Source organism: Pagrus major, chromosome 21 (genome assembly GCF_040436345.1).
Source record: "Pagrus major chromosome 21, Pma_NU_1.0".
NCBI classification, from domain to species: Eukaryota; Metazoa; Chordata; class Actinopteri; order Spariformes; family Sparidae; genus Pagrus; species Pagrus major.
Genome location: NC_133235.1, coordinates 5,321,990 through 5,339,906, shown reverse-complemented (window position 1 = coordinate 5,339,906; position 17,917 = coordinate 5,321,990). Strand labels below are relative to the sequence as shown.

Genomic DNA, 17,917 nt, shown 5'->3' with positions numbered 1-17,917 from the left:
TGTTGCTTTTTTAAATATATATTTATCTAAAGACCTATTTTTTGAACTACTTGTGTGTACATATTTCTCTGCTTATTTTGTATATTTGTTTTTAGCTGTATTCTTGTAAACTGTTCTATATGCAAGTACATTGAGAGCAACTAGTTCATTATTTGTAGGTAGCCACATATTTGACCAATATAGTTGATTATGTTAATTGTTATTACAGAATTAAATAAAGCTGACCAAAATAACATTAAATTACATTTTAAAAATGTCAACACATTTCAATGTACAGTAGATTGATTTCACGGCACTGCTTTAATTTATCCTGTAGTCTGTTCACCGATCTGACTCTGTAAATAAGTAAAAGTGTAACCAGCATAACTCATCCCAAATTCTGAGCTGCTCTTAGTACTGTGTGCTGCTTATTACAGAAGATATGGAAGAAGATTAGAGCCGCTGTGAGTTCTGACTTTTTCTCCTTCAGAATTCTAAGTTTAAGCGTATGTTTCCTGAGAAATAAGACAGACTTCAGATTTTTCTTTCTCAGACGTCTACAGATAAAGAAGAATTCTGTGGAACTGTGATCTCTGCACACAATTCAAAGTACAGTAGTGGAGGAAAAGCAGCTGGATGAGGAGAAAAAAGTAAAAAGACGAAGAAGAGAAGAGGTGAAGAAAAAGCAGAGGCCTAAATGCTGTGATGCGTCAATCACTTATTCGTAGTCATACAACAGTCTGTTTTTACAACTATAATTTTATTATTATGTGGAAGTTGACATGTGATCAGAATGACAATACAAACAGTAAATAAAGGGCAGGGACAGTGAAACATAGCAAGCTGCACTGAACAATTAAAATTAAATCGAGGGTCTGAATATGTTCATTTCTGAAGGTGCTGAAGGTGGAAACAGTGTCATAGTGATTGGCTTTATTTGAGCAGCTTTGCAGTAGCCATGGAGGTCATGGTGGTCATGGTGGTCATGGTCATGGTGGGCACAGTGATATCTTTGAAGATGGGCTGTGTCACACCAGAGTAGGAGACTTTGTTCTCACTGAGAGTCCCGATGATCATCTGGCGCATTTCCCTGCTGGCATCACCGCGTACTGCCAGCAACGCCTGGATGTGCTCCTCTCTATGGAGAGCACAAAGGATAACAAACCTCAGCAACACTTAGCCAATGTGGCATCAACATGCTGTGCAATTGCCTCCCGATCACCCACATTGTAACATTCATGTAGAAACTCATGCAAAATACTTTCAATGGACAATTCAAAGCTAACACACGCTACAGTAATGTTGAAGTTCATCTTCAAATGAGGCAGCTGTTGCAAGTGTCAAGACCAACTGACAGCCGCTAACAAGCTAACAAACATACACCACAGTAATCAACACTTTAAATAAACTCTGTGGTGAAGAAAATAACACTGCTTAGTGTTTTTTACCTCAAAAACCCTGTGCCTGCTCAGCATCTTGTTCAATAATTTTCAAAAGTCATATAATCATCTTATATCATGTGAAACACCAACGGTAGCGTTTCCGCTGGAAATGTTTTTCAATGGCCACCACAGCAATAATTAAAATAATTCCACAAAAAAAAAAAAAAAATTATGACGAACATCTGATCCCCTTCCTCGATATACATGGTAATAGCAGTTAACCTCTGAACTCCCTCCTGCGGTCTGTCTATCTCTGATATTACTTGGATTCAGTGAGACAATTCCTGTGAAACACCTTCATGTTCTTGTGTGATAGAGTCCATATCACAAGGAATCTAAAAGTGGATTATTACATGTAATAATGAACTGATAACAAACAAAGCAAATCCTCTTCTGCTGTCTGACAGAAAACAGATGTTAATTCAAATACGGCCCAAATCAAAGACCCCTCATATTATCACATGACCACTGTGTTGAGCAAAATATGGTGGGAAATTTAGGGTAAAATCTTTACAAATTATGGACATGACCTCTGCAATTATCACAAATTATTAGAGGTCCCCAGGTAATACTAGTCCCATGCGAATAGGGCTTTATATATCCAAGTACGAAAGGGGAAAACACTTTAGTTTTAACACCATTTAAACACAGTATATACTAAATTATCAATTGATGGTTTTTCAGAACATCTGGCTTTAGTAGGTGCTCCCCTATAAAAAGTCACACAAAATGAGTTCCTCTTAAAGCTCCACTGTACTTTGTGATGTTTTCCTTTAAAATACAACAGAACATTGTTATTTTTGTAAATGGTCTGATAATTACCAAGGATTTTATACGTATACTTATTTTATATATGTTATACGGATAGGACAGAAAAAATATATTGTATGACAATTTAGATGGTGCTCTTACACTTTGTGCTTGTGCTCAAGATGTTCAGAAAGAAGCACCAGTACTACTAGTGAAAAAAGTTAGTGTGCCAACAGTAACATTGACTACTGCAGTGGCCTAGTGTGAGTGAGCCTCAGGTCAATGTGTTTAGTGCCAAACCAAAAGAGATTTTATTTTGTGAGTGAGAACAGGTGTTGATGATAATATAAAGGATGATACATTATGATTAATAAGAGTCAACACAGAAGATATTAGTTACTGCTGCCAGGTAAAACGGCTGTCAATGTGTGTGTGTACCTGATGTCAGGATATTTGGACACCAGAGTGGTGACCTCCAGAAACAGCAGCGTGGGGTCAGTCAGCTTGAACACCTCAGCAATGGCAGCGATGGCACCACAGAGCCGGTCTGTGTCTTCACCCTACACGTAACAAGCAACCAAAGTTAGCTGTGCCCGTCCAACCTCAGGAGGGTTTTTCTGTAGTATAGAGATGCAATCATATGTGAACTCACAGCAGCCAGTTTCCTGAAGAGGAACTTGAACTGATCAGCCTCTTTGATCATCCTCTCTGCTCCCTCCCTCCTCTCATCAGCGTTTTTAAAGGTGATCCTCTTCTGCATTACTGCTTTAATGTACTCCACCACCACCCTGCGTAAGGCCTCGCTGGTCATCTCCTGCACACACCACAGCCAACATGTTATCAGGTCATATTAACAGTCTCTGGCACCCACAGGGCTCATAGCTCCCCCACAGCTATGGAACTGAGAGAATGTGAAACTTAAAATCAGACCCCATGACCAACATTTCCCTTAGCTTTCATACAAACTAATTAAGGATTTTTGGTGACACCCTGCTACGATTATGGTGTTCTGCTTTCATCCTACCTGATTGAAGGGCTTCTTGATCTTGTTGAAGTCATTGAAATAGTCCTCCACTGTCACACAGATGGTGTCCACAGCGTGAGAGCCGATCAGCCACTTCCTGGTCAGCAGCTCATTCAGGTGATGCTGCTCAATAAAATGTCAAAGTCAAAGCGTTTAAATGCATTGGAACTTCAACACAGAGTAAATATAGTTCAGTCCAATTAGGGCCCTTCTTACTTCAAGGTCGAGGAAGACTTCGTCCAATAGGAACTGACATCCCTCCTTGGCCACCTCATTGAGTGTCCTCTCTATGGCAGCATCACTGTCAGTGGGCTCTGACGACTGAGAGTACTTCCTCTTCAGACTGTTGATGGACTCTCTGAGGAATGCATTGGATGAGTCATCAATTTGAATACAGAACCCAGAAGTGTTCAATAATAAATAACTTCTGCACTATTTTATGTCTTTAGTGCTTTTCACATTGAATGTTCTTACATAATGAAAAATTGTGCCTCCATATTTATAAGCCTCTGATACAGTTGACAAATCATTGTTTTTACAGAAATTGGCTGGTTTGGTAGCCATTTATCAAACTGATATCAGTGTGTGAAGGTAGGAATGGTCAAATCTGAATTTCTGTCAGTAACTTAAGGTGTATCGCAGGCATCTATTCAGGGCCCTGTCAGGTTCACCATTTAAATCAATGACATTTCCTCGTTTGTGTGTGAGTGTAAAATTCCGCAGATATCTTTGCTAGTAAACTGCAACAATAGTTTGTCTTTGCTAGACAAACAAATGACCTGTACAACAAGTGTTGTTGAAGCAGTTGTCCTCTCAGCTCTGGATTACGAGGATGTCATTTATTGACAAGCAGCAGCACTCTGAGGCCACTACAGTCATTTACCATTCTGCTGTCAGAGTCATCATTTACAGAAAATGTGAACATTAGTTGGTGTAAAAAATCAAATCTTACTTGAATGTCTGGCAGTTGTTAATGATGGCTATCATGTACTGTACATAACACTGAGGAAGCTGTCTGTCTCTCAGGTGCTCTTCTTTGTAGACCATTGCCTCCTCTCTGTACCTATACACAACAACACACATTTGTTAGGTTTACACAGTGATTGTTAGAAATATTGCAGTAGTTTGTTCTCTTGGTTTCTATATGCATATAACCCATATATAAAAGGGGAACTCTTCTAATTTTGGACATCAGAACTCATGGTATGATTGTACCCAGGTTTTATTATTATTTTGTTAAATTCAAAAAGATTCTGAGATCCTTCTTCATTGACTTGTGGTATACGAGCTGAAATGATCCCACAGATCTAAAGGATAGGTTCAAGAGACTTTTATCATATCAAAAAGAAAGTCAGAAAGTCAGAAAGTATAAAAAAGTTACCTGATAAGGAATGTGTTCATCTGTTTGAGGCACAGCTTCAGAACTTGTTCTCGGAAATCCCCATCAATTTGTGCTGCAACTTGCAGGTTCTGCTCAAACATCTGGTGAAGACACAGTCAGATAAACAAGTGAGATGAGTACTGTGGTCTCCAATAAATTGTTTTCATTATTAGCATCAGGAAGCAATCATACAGTGGCTTTGGGAAGTATCCACAACCCTTCACTTATTTCAGTATACCAGAAGTCACAAAGGCTAAATGTATGCAAAAGTATTCAAATTGAAATACCCAAATACTGTAGCTTATTTACATGAGCTCAGACCATATTCTGTACCATTACATTCATTACATTACATTCATTGTTTCAGCTGTAAAGCCTACATGGCCACATGTAAGGAACATGACTATTTACACAACCAGCAGACACAGAGCAACATTATCACACATTTAGAGTTGTTTCTCTGGCCACCTAATAGATGTCAGTCCAATATCTATTTTCCTTTTAGTTTTGGTTTGGTCTCCACCAACTCCTGAACACAACATACACAGTAGGCTGGGAAAATAATTGTCTGATCTGATGAGACAATCTGGTGAGAGCTAAGTGCCAAATCTGGTAAAAAGGCTGTACACTTTAATTAGGCACATCATTCTTTAATTCTGGCACACCTTCAGGAAAAAGCCTCTGAATGTGGTCAGGTGTCCTTCCTGAAAGCTGCACCTCCAGCCCACTCTTTATTCTCTTTATCTGCTTATTCCTATTCAGGGTCAGGTGGAATATTTCATCAGCCATAAGTGGCTGTGCGTGTATGTGTTACCTGAAAGACGATGGCAGGCAGTGTGGTCTGGTAGTATCCGTCTTGGTCAGCCTCAGGCTCCGTTTCTTTCTGCCAGTCCTTCTTGTCAGTTTCCAGGGCCTTCCGCAGCCAGCCTGTTATATTAGACTGAAGACACGGAAAGTCAAGCAGAGAGTCCGGCTCCACACTTAGAAAAAGCATTGTTTCTCTGCCACTGTAACTTGGTTAACTTTTAGTCATATTAACAGTTTGGCACATTTTTTCTGATGGCATGTTTCTTATACTTATTTGACATGTAGCAGCCCTGTGCAGAGGAAGGTGCAAGGCTGGGAGAGGAGGTTTATATCTATCCACTAATGCCTAATAAATATAGTATTATAGAGTATTAATATGATGAGAGAAGCTGCAATTTGTGGGCACCAAGTCCTAATCTCACCCAGGGCACCAAAATGACTTAAGCCGGCCCTGCTCTGACAGCGCTGTCAGCAGCCAGCAGGAGAAATGCTCCATGGTGCATCACTGGGATTTTGTAACTTAACTATGAGCAGGATCAGTTTAACTTTCTCTGACTGTGTGGGTATCTGATGTTTTCAATCACAGATGATGAAGAAAGGTGTTGAAACTTGTGTCTGAGGCTGCGGGTAAAACACACAATATAGACTGATCAGAGTTTAGTGTAGCACTGAACTGAAAACCCCCCCCCCAAAAAAACAGGGATCAGGGATTTTCTTGAAAAGAAAAATCATGTTGAAATGTCTATTAAATTCATGTCACCTACAGCTGTACTTCAAATACTTTTTAAGTTATGAATTTTTCATTTTTGTGATTCTTTGTGTGTATTGTAAACCTCAGTCGCTTATTTTTCACTGGATTGGGCTGAAGTTTGTCCTGAACATCCAAGAGACCCCGAGGAAACTTGGCGACATTCAATCATTTAAATAGTTGTTGCTGAATGGTTACAGTAATCAAATTAGTACAAAAAGTATTCTTTTTACCAGAATGAATAATCCGTCATTTTCAAAAATTCATATCTCCACTAGTTTTAATTTTCTTGCAACCAAATTTTGGTTCTGTGTCGTATTAATATAGTTCACAGTAATATAGCCTCACATCTAGAAGTTATTTGGTCCTGCATAAAAAACTGAGTGCCACAGCTAAATACAGCTTCAGAGCTGAAAAACCTACTTTCTGGGTTATGTGACTGTAGATTTTCCCAGGAAGGATTATTCTAATATCCTTGAAACTTTACTTTGTGATAGTGTTGATATCCATTGCATTTATATAAAAAAAACTCCTTCATTGTATATGCTTTTTAATTAGCTATTTTTTAAAATACTTTTAATTGGCTGTAAGATTACATTCAGTGTTTTTATATCATCAGTAGATATTTGTACTGTGTTGACTTCAAGGTTTTCTATCTGTCTGATACCTGTTGAGCCTGTTTTTCATTGGGTTCGGTAGATTTGTGACATCTTGAAATTCATTGCATACCAGATGTCATCCTGTTCTGTATGCCTGGTCAAAATCTTCATCTTAGTTCCTTAAGCTCAATACACATATATTATTTCACAATTTTAAACTCTCTGAACTCATTTCTGACATCAACAACTCTGCCAAACTTCAACTTCTCCATAGGCTGTTTTGTGACAGTTTGTGCTCCATGAGCTCACTGTCACATTAAACTGCTTAATGATGAAATAAATTATGATTGCCTATGACTTCCTGTTATTAATTTCAACCCAATCCAGTGAAAAATAAGCTAATGGTGAGGTTTAGAATACACACACAAAGAATCACAAAAATGCTGATGAAATTTAGCTCAGAGGGCCAAACTTAAAAAATTCATAACTTAAAGAGTATTTGGAATACAGGTGTAGGATTTCACACGGTCCATGATCTACATAGACGTTTCAACATGATTTTTTAAAAGACAATCCCTGACATGAACTGGGAGGCTCTACTCTCCTAGTTGAATCTTGTAATTGAACATTCAATTGTTCATTGTTAAATGAACTTTGCGTGTCAAGGATCAGTCTTGTTGAGCTTGTCAGGGTGATTGAGATATGCACACAGTGCAGATGGTAGGAAATCAGTGGATTATTATTATTATTTTTTTGGTTTTTTTCTCTTTCTCTTCTCTTTTACCTTGACGTGGCACTGCAGTGTGGTCCTACTGAAGCATCTCAACTCAATATGAACAGAAAATTGGAGGAAAAATCCTGTTTCTGAGCCTTGTAGACAGATGCCATTAATGTGTTCTTCACTGTCTATCTAGAGAAATTCAGTTTCCTCCTCACAGAAGGCAAAGTGAACCTGGAGTGTACCATTCAAGCATATTCCTAACCTTGAAAACATAATGGTTAAAATAAGCATTTCCCTAAGTTACTGTGACTGGCTGGAGCAGGAGGAGCAGGTGCCCACAATTGATTATGTGGGGATTCCCCCAGCTGGTCCAAATGAAATTAAGGCAGGTGTAATGTGTATCAAGACTACAGGCTAGTTAAATTGAATGCGGCATCCATTAGTGTTCCTGTTAGTTTGCTCACTGTAAAGGTCTTGACATATTTGCTGAGCAGGTCGTCCACCACATCCTGAGGCAGCAAAGATTCCAGTTGGTTGATGTCACACTCTGAAAGGAGCTCTGGATGGCCCATCATCTCCACGCTGAAAGAGAAAATAATTGACAGGTTAATCAACAATTAAAAAATCATTAGTGGCAGCCCTAATTGCATCTGAACAAGTTTTGCCACAACATAAGCAGCAGACTGCAGTTTAGACTCCACATGCAGCAGGTAAATCAAACTAAAAACATTTCTTAATGGGGCTACTGTGGTAATGCCAGATGGAATGGTAGTGTGGATGGCAAATACAATCTGAGTTGTCAGTTTAACAACGTGTTAAAGTAGCTGTTTGTTATACCTCTTTCACACCAAAATTAGCGTGTACATGCAGGTTTTTTAAAAACATGAGTAAACCTGCTAAAATGAGGAAACAGACTCTTTTCACATTGCCAGGAGGTGAGTTGCCTTTCTGTTTTTTCTCCTTGTGTGTCCCGTTCGCCATAATGAACGCCCCAGAAAAACAGGGAACAGTGCAGATGTATATAATAAGTGTGTGTCCTGCAGCATTACTGTATGTGTGTTTGAAGATGCTATAAAAGTGATGACTTTTGTAAATAATGTAATTTGTCAAATAAAGAACCTGCCCAAAAGAATATGTAGAAGCACTCATTCTGCAGCATCACTGCTGATGCTGCAGAACATGTATCATAGTTTTGTCCTTGTGTGAAAATAATAATAATAATAATAATAATAATAATAATAATAATAATAATAATAATATTACAAGCCTTTCTTATTTGTATAGCACCTTTTATCCAAGAGATGCAGCTCAAAATACTGCAGCTCCCTAAAAGCCCAACAATGTGATTAGCAATCAGCTGGTGGTAATACCGTATACCGTGAAAAACTTGGGGGTAGTTTAACGGTATCAAAAATTGGATACTGCCCAACCCTTATAACAAATTACTTTGAAAATGAGAATTAATTTCGATTAATGTGTCACTATTACGAGGGTTTAAAGGGTTTCTCTAATACCCTACAGAGGTCAACGTTGAGACAGCACAAAAGAAATGACTACACGGTCTCATCATCACAAATGATTGAGGGGGCGGTGACATGGAAAATAAGCTTGTTTAAGTGAGATTCACCTAATTCATTTTGGCTGCTGCAAAACAGGCTACATACTGTACACACAACCCCATCGTCAGAGCAAGCCCAAATTACCATCAACAGCTTGTGTCCATCTTTCAAATGATAAACGTCCCACAGTAAACACAATATAACAGACAGAGCTTGTTTCTGTGTGTACCTCTTATATGTGTTGAGGACCCAGGTTAGCAGGGATACAATCTCATTAGCCTCCAAGTCCTCAGAGGCCAGTTCTTTGACACGACTGGACACAGCAGTGTGGTAGAGACCGAAAAACCTGAAAAACACACACACATAGATGGAAGCAAACACTTGTCTGAATGTGTTAAATTATAGTGGGATTAAACAGATTCTCATCAGTTGATAATATAAAAGTTCACAAGACTTGAATACATTGTTCTGGTGGCACACTTTGAGACTTGACAATGAGAATGTGGCTTTCATATCCAACATTCAGCTGTACACATGTACAGTACAACAGAGGTGCTTGAATAAGGAAAGACAATAAGGGGGCCAAAAAACTCAATCTTGTGTTTGACAGCCAGATTTGTGTTACCTGTTGAAAGTGTTGTAGTGTGGGGGGAAGCACTGCACCATGAGGTTCTTGACAACAATGAGGTCATCCAGAACATATTTTCTGGTTATTTCTAGAAGACGAACCAGCCACATTTTATCAGCCTCTCTCGTCACTGATTGGGTGCCTTCAATGCGGGTGCTCACTGTGGCCTCCAACACCTACAACAGAAGCAGATCAAAGACGCTGAGAAAACGCTGATGAGTTCAGGGGCTGAGTCTGTGTGGTTGGCCAGACCACCTCCTACTGAGATAAGGGCAACTAAAAGTTTGTCTGTTCCACAGCACATCAAATTAAATCTCACCATGAATTCTATAATGTCCCGCAAAATGTCATTACATTTCAGCATTTAAGTGCTGACAATTTCATTAGTGATGCAATCATTACAGATTTCGACGGTCTGACTACAGTCTGAGGAGAAATCACAGTTTCACAGCTTCACAACGATAAAATACCAGCAAGAACAATCAGATACATGTATTAGCAAGAGGACACAACATCAGATGCTCTCAGGTGTGAATAAGTAAACTGCAGGTGAATGCGAGGTGCTCTTGAAGGTAATCTGATCAACTTAGAGAGAGGAAACACATAGACTTACTTCAGGCACACTTTATATATTTATGAAAAGGATGTCGTTAAAAAGCCTTCAGTTAATTAAGACATACGAGAGTAAAAATCATAAAGGAAAAAAAACACCGGCCGGTTTCCACCTTCACTGGGTCTTCCACTGGGCGTGACTGGAAAGAGAGTCAAACTGAGAGAACTGCAGTCACTCCTTATATGGTGGTCAGGGGGCAGAACCACACAAGACCAGCACAGGTAAAACATGAATCACAGTGGCAGTTATTTCAGACCTTTTTCTGTATTACTGATTTCATTCTCTTATCGTTTGATATACTGATGAGTTTTGTTTACTTGATGATATAACTACTACTGTGATTATGAATTTTATTTTCACATATTTTTCCTGTGCTGTGCTTGTGCAGTTCTGCCCCCTGACTACTATATAAGTAATCATTCACTCAGTTTGACTCTTTCCAGGCCAAGAGGAAGACCCAGTGAAGGTGGAAACGCCCTTTTTAACAACATCCTTGAGCTCAGTGCGAGTGTGCCTGAAGTTAGCCCTATGTGCTTCCTCTCTCTAAGTATTTCAGAGTATTACTCTGCACCTTCATCACTCCTCTTACCTCGAACATCTTGTCCTTCCACCGTTTGGGTCGCCCAGGTGGGATGAATCCACTCTGCTTCTTACGGTCGACCATTCGCCGATCTATCTTCTCTTCCCGCTCAATGATACGAACCACAGACACCAGCATGGTGGGGTCACGACGGACCGTTAACATGGATCTCTGCAGTACCATCCACAACTGTTTAGCCAGCTCATCAGACAACCCCTGAACCTGGAAGGGAAAAAGAAGAGGTTGAAAATTACTGCCTCAAAGCTATGACTTTTGTGGTTACATAATAACTAAAATGGTCTTTGATAGAATATATCTGTATTGTCCGCCAGAGAGGTAAAAGATAAATAACAATGAGACTCATTATTTACCAACAAATTGATATTCTCAAAAGGAGGAGATTGGTTCAAACTGTTTTTATTAGTATATTATGTTAGTGTCACCAATTCAGTATCCAACCTAATGTGAAATATGGCCATAATCTCCCCTTCTGTTCCTGAGTTATGGCATTGAATAATGGCCAAAAAGTGTTTTTGTAGAACATTATGATTTTTGAATATAAAATGTCATAATTTCATCATTTATCCTAATAGACATTTGTGTGATTTTTTTGTCATCATTACCAAATAAATACTTGAGTTATGGCTAAAAATGTGTTTTGTGAGGCACAAAAAGAGAAATGGTGTCAAACCACAAATAAGCTGCTCATAATGTACCACAGTCACACAAATGAGAAAAACATTAACCAAGGTGAATTCATCGTAACTATGCAATTTCATAAACCTTCTGGAGCAATATTACATCCTGTGCCAGAAGAAGTGATGAGGGAAGCACCTGTAAGCTTAAGGTGTATGTCATGCCATATTCACCACTCTGCTGAAAACACTAACACAGCTTTCATTCACTTACTAACTAATCATGTCTACTTTGTTTAGTTATCATCAAAGAAACTTCTGCACTTCTCTGCACAATGGTTTCATATTAAAAGTCAGATTATTCCCAAAGAGCCACTGAAAGACTGGAAATATGAAACAATTGTTGAATTGTTGACGGTAGCTTAACAGTGATTCCAAATGTGCAAAAACAGAATTGACTGGGGATTGAGTGCTTTTTGACATTACTACCTTGTTTCACTGATACAATATGATATATATGTAAAAATACAAAGTGCTGTGGGAATATTCACTGATTATAGTTTATCAGAGTAACAACACACAGAGAAGACAGGAAATGTTACATTATTATTATATTATTATTATTATTGTTATTATTATTAATTATTATTATTATTATTATTATTATTATTAGAGGGAAGATGAGAAATGAAGAATAGGCCTGTATCTTACATAACTTTGTTCCAAATAAAGGTCTGGTTCTCTCTGCTGTTGAGGTATAGATGACACTATTTGGTAAATTTCCACAAGCCGAAAACATACTTGAAATGAAATAAGACATTAACAGCAGTGGTGTCAGATCAGTGAACTCATCGGACAATACCCGGAGTTTAGGTGTGTGAATCAGAATGTGTTTCTGGGCTAAGATAAAGGTCAGTTTGGTTCATCCCAAAAGATGTTGATGTCACAACTCTTCATCACTCAAACTTACATCTTCAAAGTAGATGGAGATGAGGTTCATGTCACTTGTGTTCTTGCTGTCCATGCGGTACTGCTCATACATGAGATCATCACGGGAACACTCCAGCTCCATCAGCTTCCTGTGAGCCTGCAGCAGCTCTGCCTGCTCGATCAGCTGCTGCGTATCTGACACAATCTCTGGTACTATAAGACACACCGAGAGAGAGCACCGAGAGCAAGAGTAAGCAGGAGAAAGCCTCATGTGAAATACAGTCAAAACAGTCAGAGCTTTTCCTTCCCATAAGATAAGACTGAGTTTAACTTAATGGACAGCTTGCTGTCTAAAACCTGTCTGTTGCTGTAGTGACAGTACATCTTCCAACTGATCTTACCAGAGAAAATGTTTTTAAGGTTTTCCACAGCGGAGGCCAGCTGACTGTGTTGGACTACTGCATCCTTTACATCTTTCAGGTTCTCGATGGTGTTGATGCTCTGCCTCCAGTCCTTACTCACATCAGCCAGTGAGCTCTGGATGTCTTTGACATCCAGCAGGGCACTGTGCAGCTGGGTCAGTCCAGTGCGAACGCCATCCAGCTGGGACTGGATGGCTGCCTGGAGGAAATCAGGTCCCATCAAGGGACAGATATTATAAGGTAGGGATCTCCACCCAAACAATAACAGATGTTTACAAATGAAATTAATTTGCACCAAAGGCTGACATATAGGGAATCCAGTGATTCCCATCTGATGAAAGGACAATTACACTGTGACACCAAGAAAAAAATAAATGTGTTAAACAAATTCCTGTAGTCTCAAATTCAAGCCAGATTTGGGGTCTAGTCCAAAACAAAAACATACTGTTTTAACATTTAAAAGTGTTTCCCATCAGAGTAAACATACACAGATTTGTGCATAGAACCTGAATATCTGAAGGATTTAAGGGGAACAGAAGTGAAATTGAGTGGATCACCAATCACCAATCAGCATGACAAATTGCTAATCATTAAAAACATTACAACTGCAAGAGCCAGAGGAAAAGCTCATATAAGTATCGTTATACACAGGGTGTGATTTGTAAGATTAAAAAATTTAAAAATAAGAGGGGGGTGGGGGGCCTTTGTGGTTTTTCATTCGTGAAAGAAAATCCTGAACCACAGTGAGTTAAAGACTATGACTTCCTGTTAGGTTATTTCTTGCAGCTGTTAAAGTAACATTTATAAAATAATTGTGAACATTTTATAATAATAAAGATAAAAAACAATTCAGAAATCAACTTTACCAATGCATTTGCAGAAGCTCTCCAACATATTTATAGAAAGTGAATCATCAGATTAAATTAATTAATGCAGCTGCATGCCCCCCTTGTGTGCAGCCAGCCGTTAGATAGAAAGAAGTTATGAATTTTGGAAATTGTTACATCTCCCTTTTTTCAATATATGTATTTATTTATATACATTCAGTTATATTTGGATGACACAGAAACTGTTCAGCCTCGATGTTACGAGACGCTCCTGTATACACCATCAGCTGTGCCGGTGAGCAGGGCGCACCGTGCTTATTACATGTGATCGTGCATGTAGTGTCTAAATCGATCCATGGAATTGTTTTCCCCTTAGTCATACCCCATGTTACATTTTTTATTTTTACTGATGATAATCATTACAGATCATTTATCAAACAAAAATAGCTTCTGATGATTGGTGAAGAATAGCTGCATTTCTTTTATCATTAAATTGATTATCTTTGGGGTTTGGACTTCTTTAAATGGATGTTTCTGACACTTTACAGTTGTTGCTGAATAGAACAGTAAGAGAATAGATGTGTAAACTGACAGAGTTTGAACTGAGCTATACTGTAATGTCTGCTAACACATCACCTTCAGCCTAGCCTCTACAGAGGCCTTTTTGCGGGCCTCTCTTCTTCTGTACTGCTCCACTTTGTCCAGCTGGTCCGATCGCTGCAGCATCCCTGCCACACGCTGCACTGCCGTGGCAACCGCCTCCCGACTCGTCTCCTCCATAATGTTGCTCTGTCGTATAAGTACCAGGCGTCTCCAAAGGCTTTATGCAAACACTCTTGAGCTGAAAGAAAAAAATACACAAGTCTGTCTCTGAGCTGAATGATTTTGCACTTGTAAACCTCCTGCTCATCCAACACATACAGAAATATTCTGGTGAATGTTGAGACATAACTTTTTGTTCAAATGTACTTTTACATGGTGACACACAAGCAATTCTTGATGCATTGATGACTGAAAAGGACATTAGTTCAAAATATTTCTTTCTCTCTCTTGAATTGGGACTGTCAAACCAATAAGAACAAAAAAAATGATGTGGTGCATATTTAAAGCAAATACAAAATATTAACTTTACTCTGACAATTTCAGTTTGCTATCAGCTTGCAACAGTAGGTGTTACAAGGTTACAGTTCTTTCTACTGAATCAGTGTGGCACGACAACAATCCATATCAGAAAGCTGTTTTCGATTTTTTAAAAAAGAGAAAAAAGATAGGTACATTCACATCAGTGGCTGAGCATTAGATTCCGCATTTCAGTGGTTTACAACAGTGCTGTTGAGCCACTTAGCGGTGAGCTGACAGAACAGAGGGCCCACAAACACACAGCAGTCAGCAGTTTCGGTAATGAGCATCAGGGCAATTGCAAGAAATGTGGAAATCTCAGTATTTAGTTTATTGTGAAGATGAAGAGGATGTCTGACGTTAATTCCTGTCACAACAAATCCACATGACACTCCTTTCTCCAGTTAAAATGGAACCCTGTACAATATGTGACCAGGGCCGCATAAAAGCACAGCTATGACTCAAATGTGTTAGATTTACTTCGAGCAATTCAGCTGTCAAACATCGTTAGCTGACGCTAAGTGGCCTCACTAGTGTCAATGTAGTATCGAGTCAGTTAACGTTAGCAACTAGGTTATAGTGTGATGAAGTAAAGGCAGCTAACGAGCTGACCTTATGTTAGCGTAGTTGTTGACAGCTGGTTAATAGCAGCCGGACAAGCTATTCACCACGACATATACGTTAACATGTCAAATAAAACATTAGCAGCCTACAAATCAACTGAAACCTACCAGCTCATTAGTTTGAATAGCATAAGCTAAGCTATCAACGGAGAGCAAAGGGCTAACACTTTGTCACCGCTTTGGAAACAAGCTCCTATACGAACCCAGCAAACGTTCTTACCTTAGGCACTTAAGGGATAAACGTGAAGGAGAAGAAATGCATTTCTATGAATATAACATTAATATTTCTGACGGATCTGTGTTGTTGTGGTTCAACCTGACTTCCTTCTTGGGCTCCGCCCAGCACCAGCTGCTGCTTTAGCTGCTTCCGCTTCTTCTTCTTCTTCTTGTTTTACGACGGTTGGCGTCCAACTTATTGGTGCATTACCGCCACCTTGGGGAGGGGGATAAGGTGGCGCAGCTTGTTAGCGACTTTGTAAGTTACAAAAAACTGAACATCACATTAACGGAATACTGTTGCTGTTGCTAACTCCTCTGATGCCAATGGCCTTCTACCCAGTTATTATCAAAACAGACAACAGATTGAATTCATGATTATCTATAAATGTGTCACTGCAAGGGAGAATTTTATTGTTTGCCTGTTTCTTTGCAAATGCCATCTGAAATATCTCAATCAAAGCTGTTGAACTTTATCTGGAGGAATTCACCTCACTACCTAAAGAAAGAGATATTTTTTAATAGTAAAGACAGTGTTGGTTTAGAAGTTTTAGATTATGAGTCACTTAACTATGGCTTTAAAGTCAATTAGCTTTCTCCATTTTAGAAAAAATAAAACAGCATATGGAGCACATTCCCTAATTACATATTTAAAGAAATAGGCAGGATTTAATTTTAACATGTTGTATATGGAATAATCAAGATATTCAGTTCAAACATAAAATCAGGAGCGATTCTAGAATGAGACCTTTAGGGGCGCTCAGCTCCCACACATTTAAAATGATATTACTGAAAGGTTTCACCTCTCTCAGATAAACAGTTACTGATTTGCTATTATAAAAAAATTTCACTATCTGTCTGCTTTCTTATCTGGTTCTTCCTACTCTTGCTCTCTCTCTGTTCTTTCTCTCCATCCTCATCTTTCCCTTATGGCACTGATAATCAAGCACAAACATACTGCATGTAGGTAGAAGATGACATATAATCTGATAATAAGTAAAGCAAACAGAGTATTTTGGATGTAAATACATATAGGAGGCGGTTCCATATGACAACAGAATATGAATACATGGCTTATCCATGTGAAATCATTGTGGAGTCCACAGCAATTAATTAAACAGTAGCTGACTTGGCATTATAACTTTATGTTCTTGACTTCCTGTCCACTTTCTGACCTGGCCCTTGTCATCTCTCTCTCTCTCTCTCTCTCTCTCTCTCTCTCTCTCTCTCTCTCTCTCTCTCTCTCAGCGTCTTTACTGCCTCCACATTAATGCTGCATCTTAAACAGAAACACGTACTGAGACATAACATAGTAGGTTGTCATCACCCACACTACCTTCTCTTCACCTCACCTCATGTGAGTTGCATTAAAGTAAAAAATAAAAGCTGTCAAGTTAGACGTTTCCCTGAAACATCACGTCAATGGAAATTTTGAAAATGTGGACTTATACACGTAACAAAATGCTTACAACATTCATGCTGATGAGTCACTGTTTATTTAACCTTTCAACGTCAAACTGTACGTCTGTGGAATTATCCAACGGCCAACTCTGTTGGGATCAGATGCAACTTTCTAATCTGATTGGTCATTGAAATCACAAGGCATGAGTATGCCGGAAACAAACAATGAGCAGGAAAGTTTTTACAGACAGAAGTCATTACATCACCACTAACTTTTCCACTGAAACACAATTGTTTGGTGTATACATTGTGCATTTGTTCTGAATATAATACTTTTTTTTCCATTACAAATGATATTAGTTGAACAGTTTGAGCGAAAAGTTGAATCTTAAAAAAAAAAAAATGTCCATGAATTTCAGAATACTTAGTATTTGATGTGTCCCCCTTCTGCTTTAATGGGAGCATGCATTGACCTTTATGGATTTGTACAAGTTTGCGCAAAACCTGATGAATCATGTTATGTCAGTATTATTTTACTGTGTTTCACAAGCTTCCTGTGATGTCACTCAGTAGTTTCACTATGTCTTACATTGTAGGATTTTAAAATGGATTTTCCGTTTAAAGTGTACACTGTATTTTGAACATTTTTGTTATTTTACGGAACTAGAGCAACTAGGCTTTATTATCAAAGAAAGTTTTATATCCTGTGGACACTTCTGTTCATAGGCTAAACTCACTCACTCTCTCTTTCTCACTCATCTATGAGCTCTCTCTCTCTCTCTCTCTCTCTCTCTCTCTCTCTCTCTCTCTCTCAGTACCAAGGTGGTTTCCTTGGCGGGATTGGGTCCTGGCAACCCAGGGCCTAACGTTAGCCAGCTAATAGGACCACTAACGTTAGCTGCGTAAATAAACA

The 17,917-nt window shown here is 38.8% G+C and overlaps 1 protein-coding gene across 1 annotated transcript; it reads right to left on the bottom strand.

Annotated features, from left to right (window-relative positions):
* Window positions 1–720: 720 nt before the first annotated feature.
* On the bottom strand, window positions 721–15,734 carry exoc3 (exocyst complex component 3). Its single transcript, XM_073491602.1, has 16 exons — window positions 15,608–15,734; window positions 14,282–14,486; window positions 12,798–13,017; window positions 12,437–12,609; window positions 10,841–11,053; window positions 9,636–9,814; window positions 9,240–9,356; window positions 7,916–8,033; window positions 5,391–5,516; window positions 4,577–4,677; window positions 4,148–4,258; window positions 3,412–3,553; window positions 3,196–3,318; window positions 2,824–2,985; window positions 2,610–2,731; window positions 721–1,117 (listed from the first exon to the last, which is right to left on the bottom strand). The coding sequence occupies exons 2-16, from the start codon at window positions 14,423–14,425 to the stop codon at window positions 913–915; spliced, it is 2,256 nt and encodes a 751-aa protein (XP_073347703.1). The 5' UTR covers window positions 14,426–14,486; window positions 15,608–15,734; the 3' UTR covers window positions 721–912.
* Window positions 15,735–17,917: the final 2,183 nt, after the last annotated feature.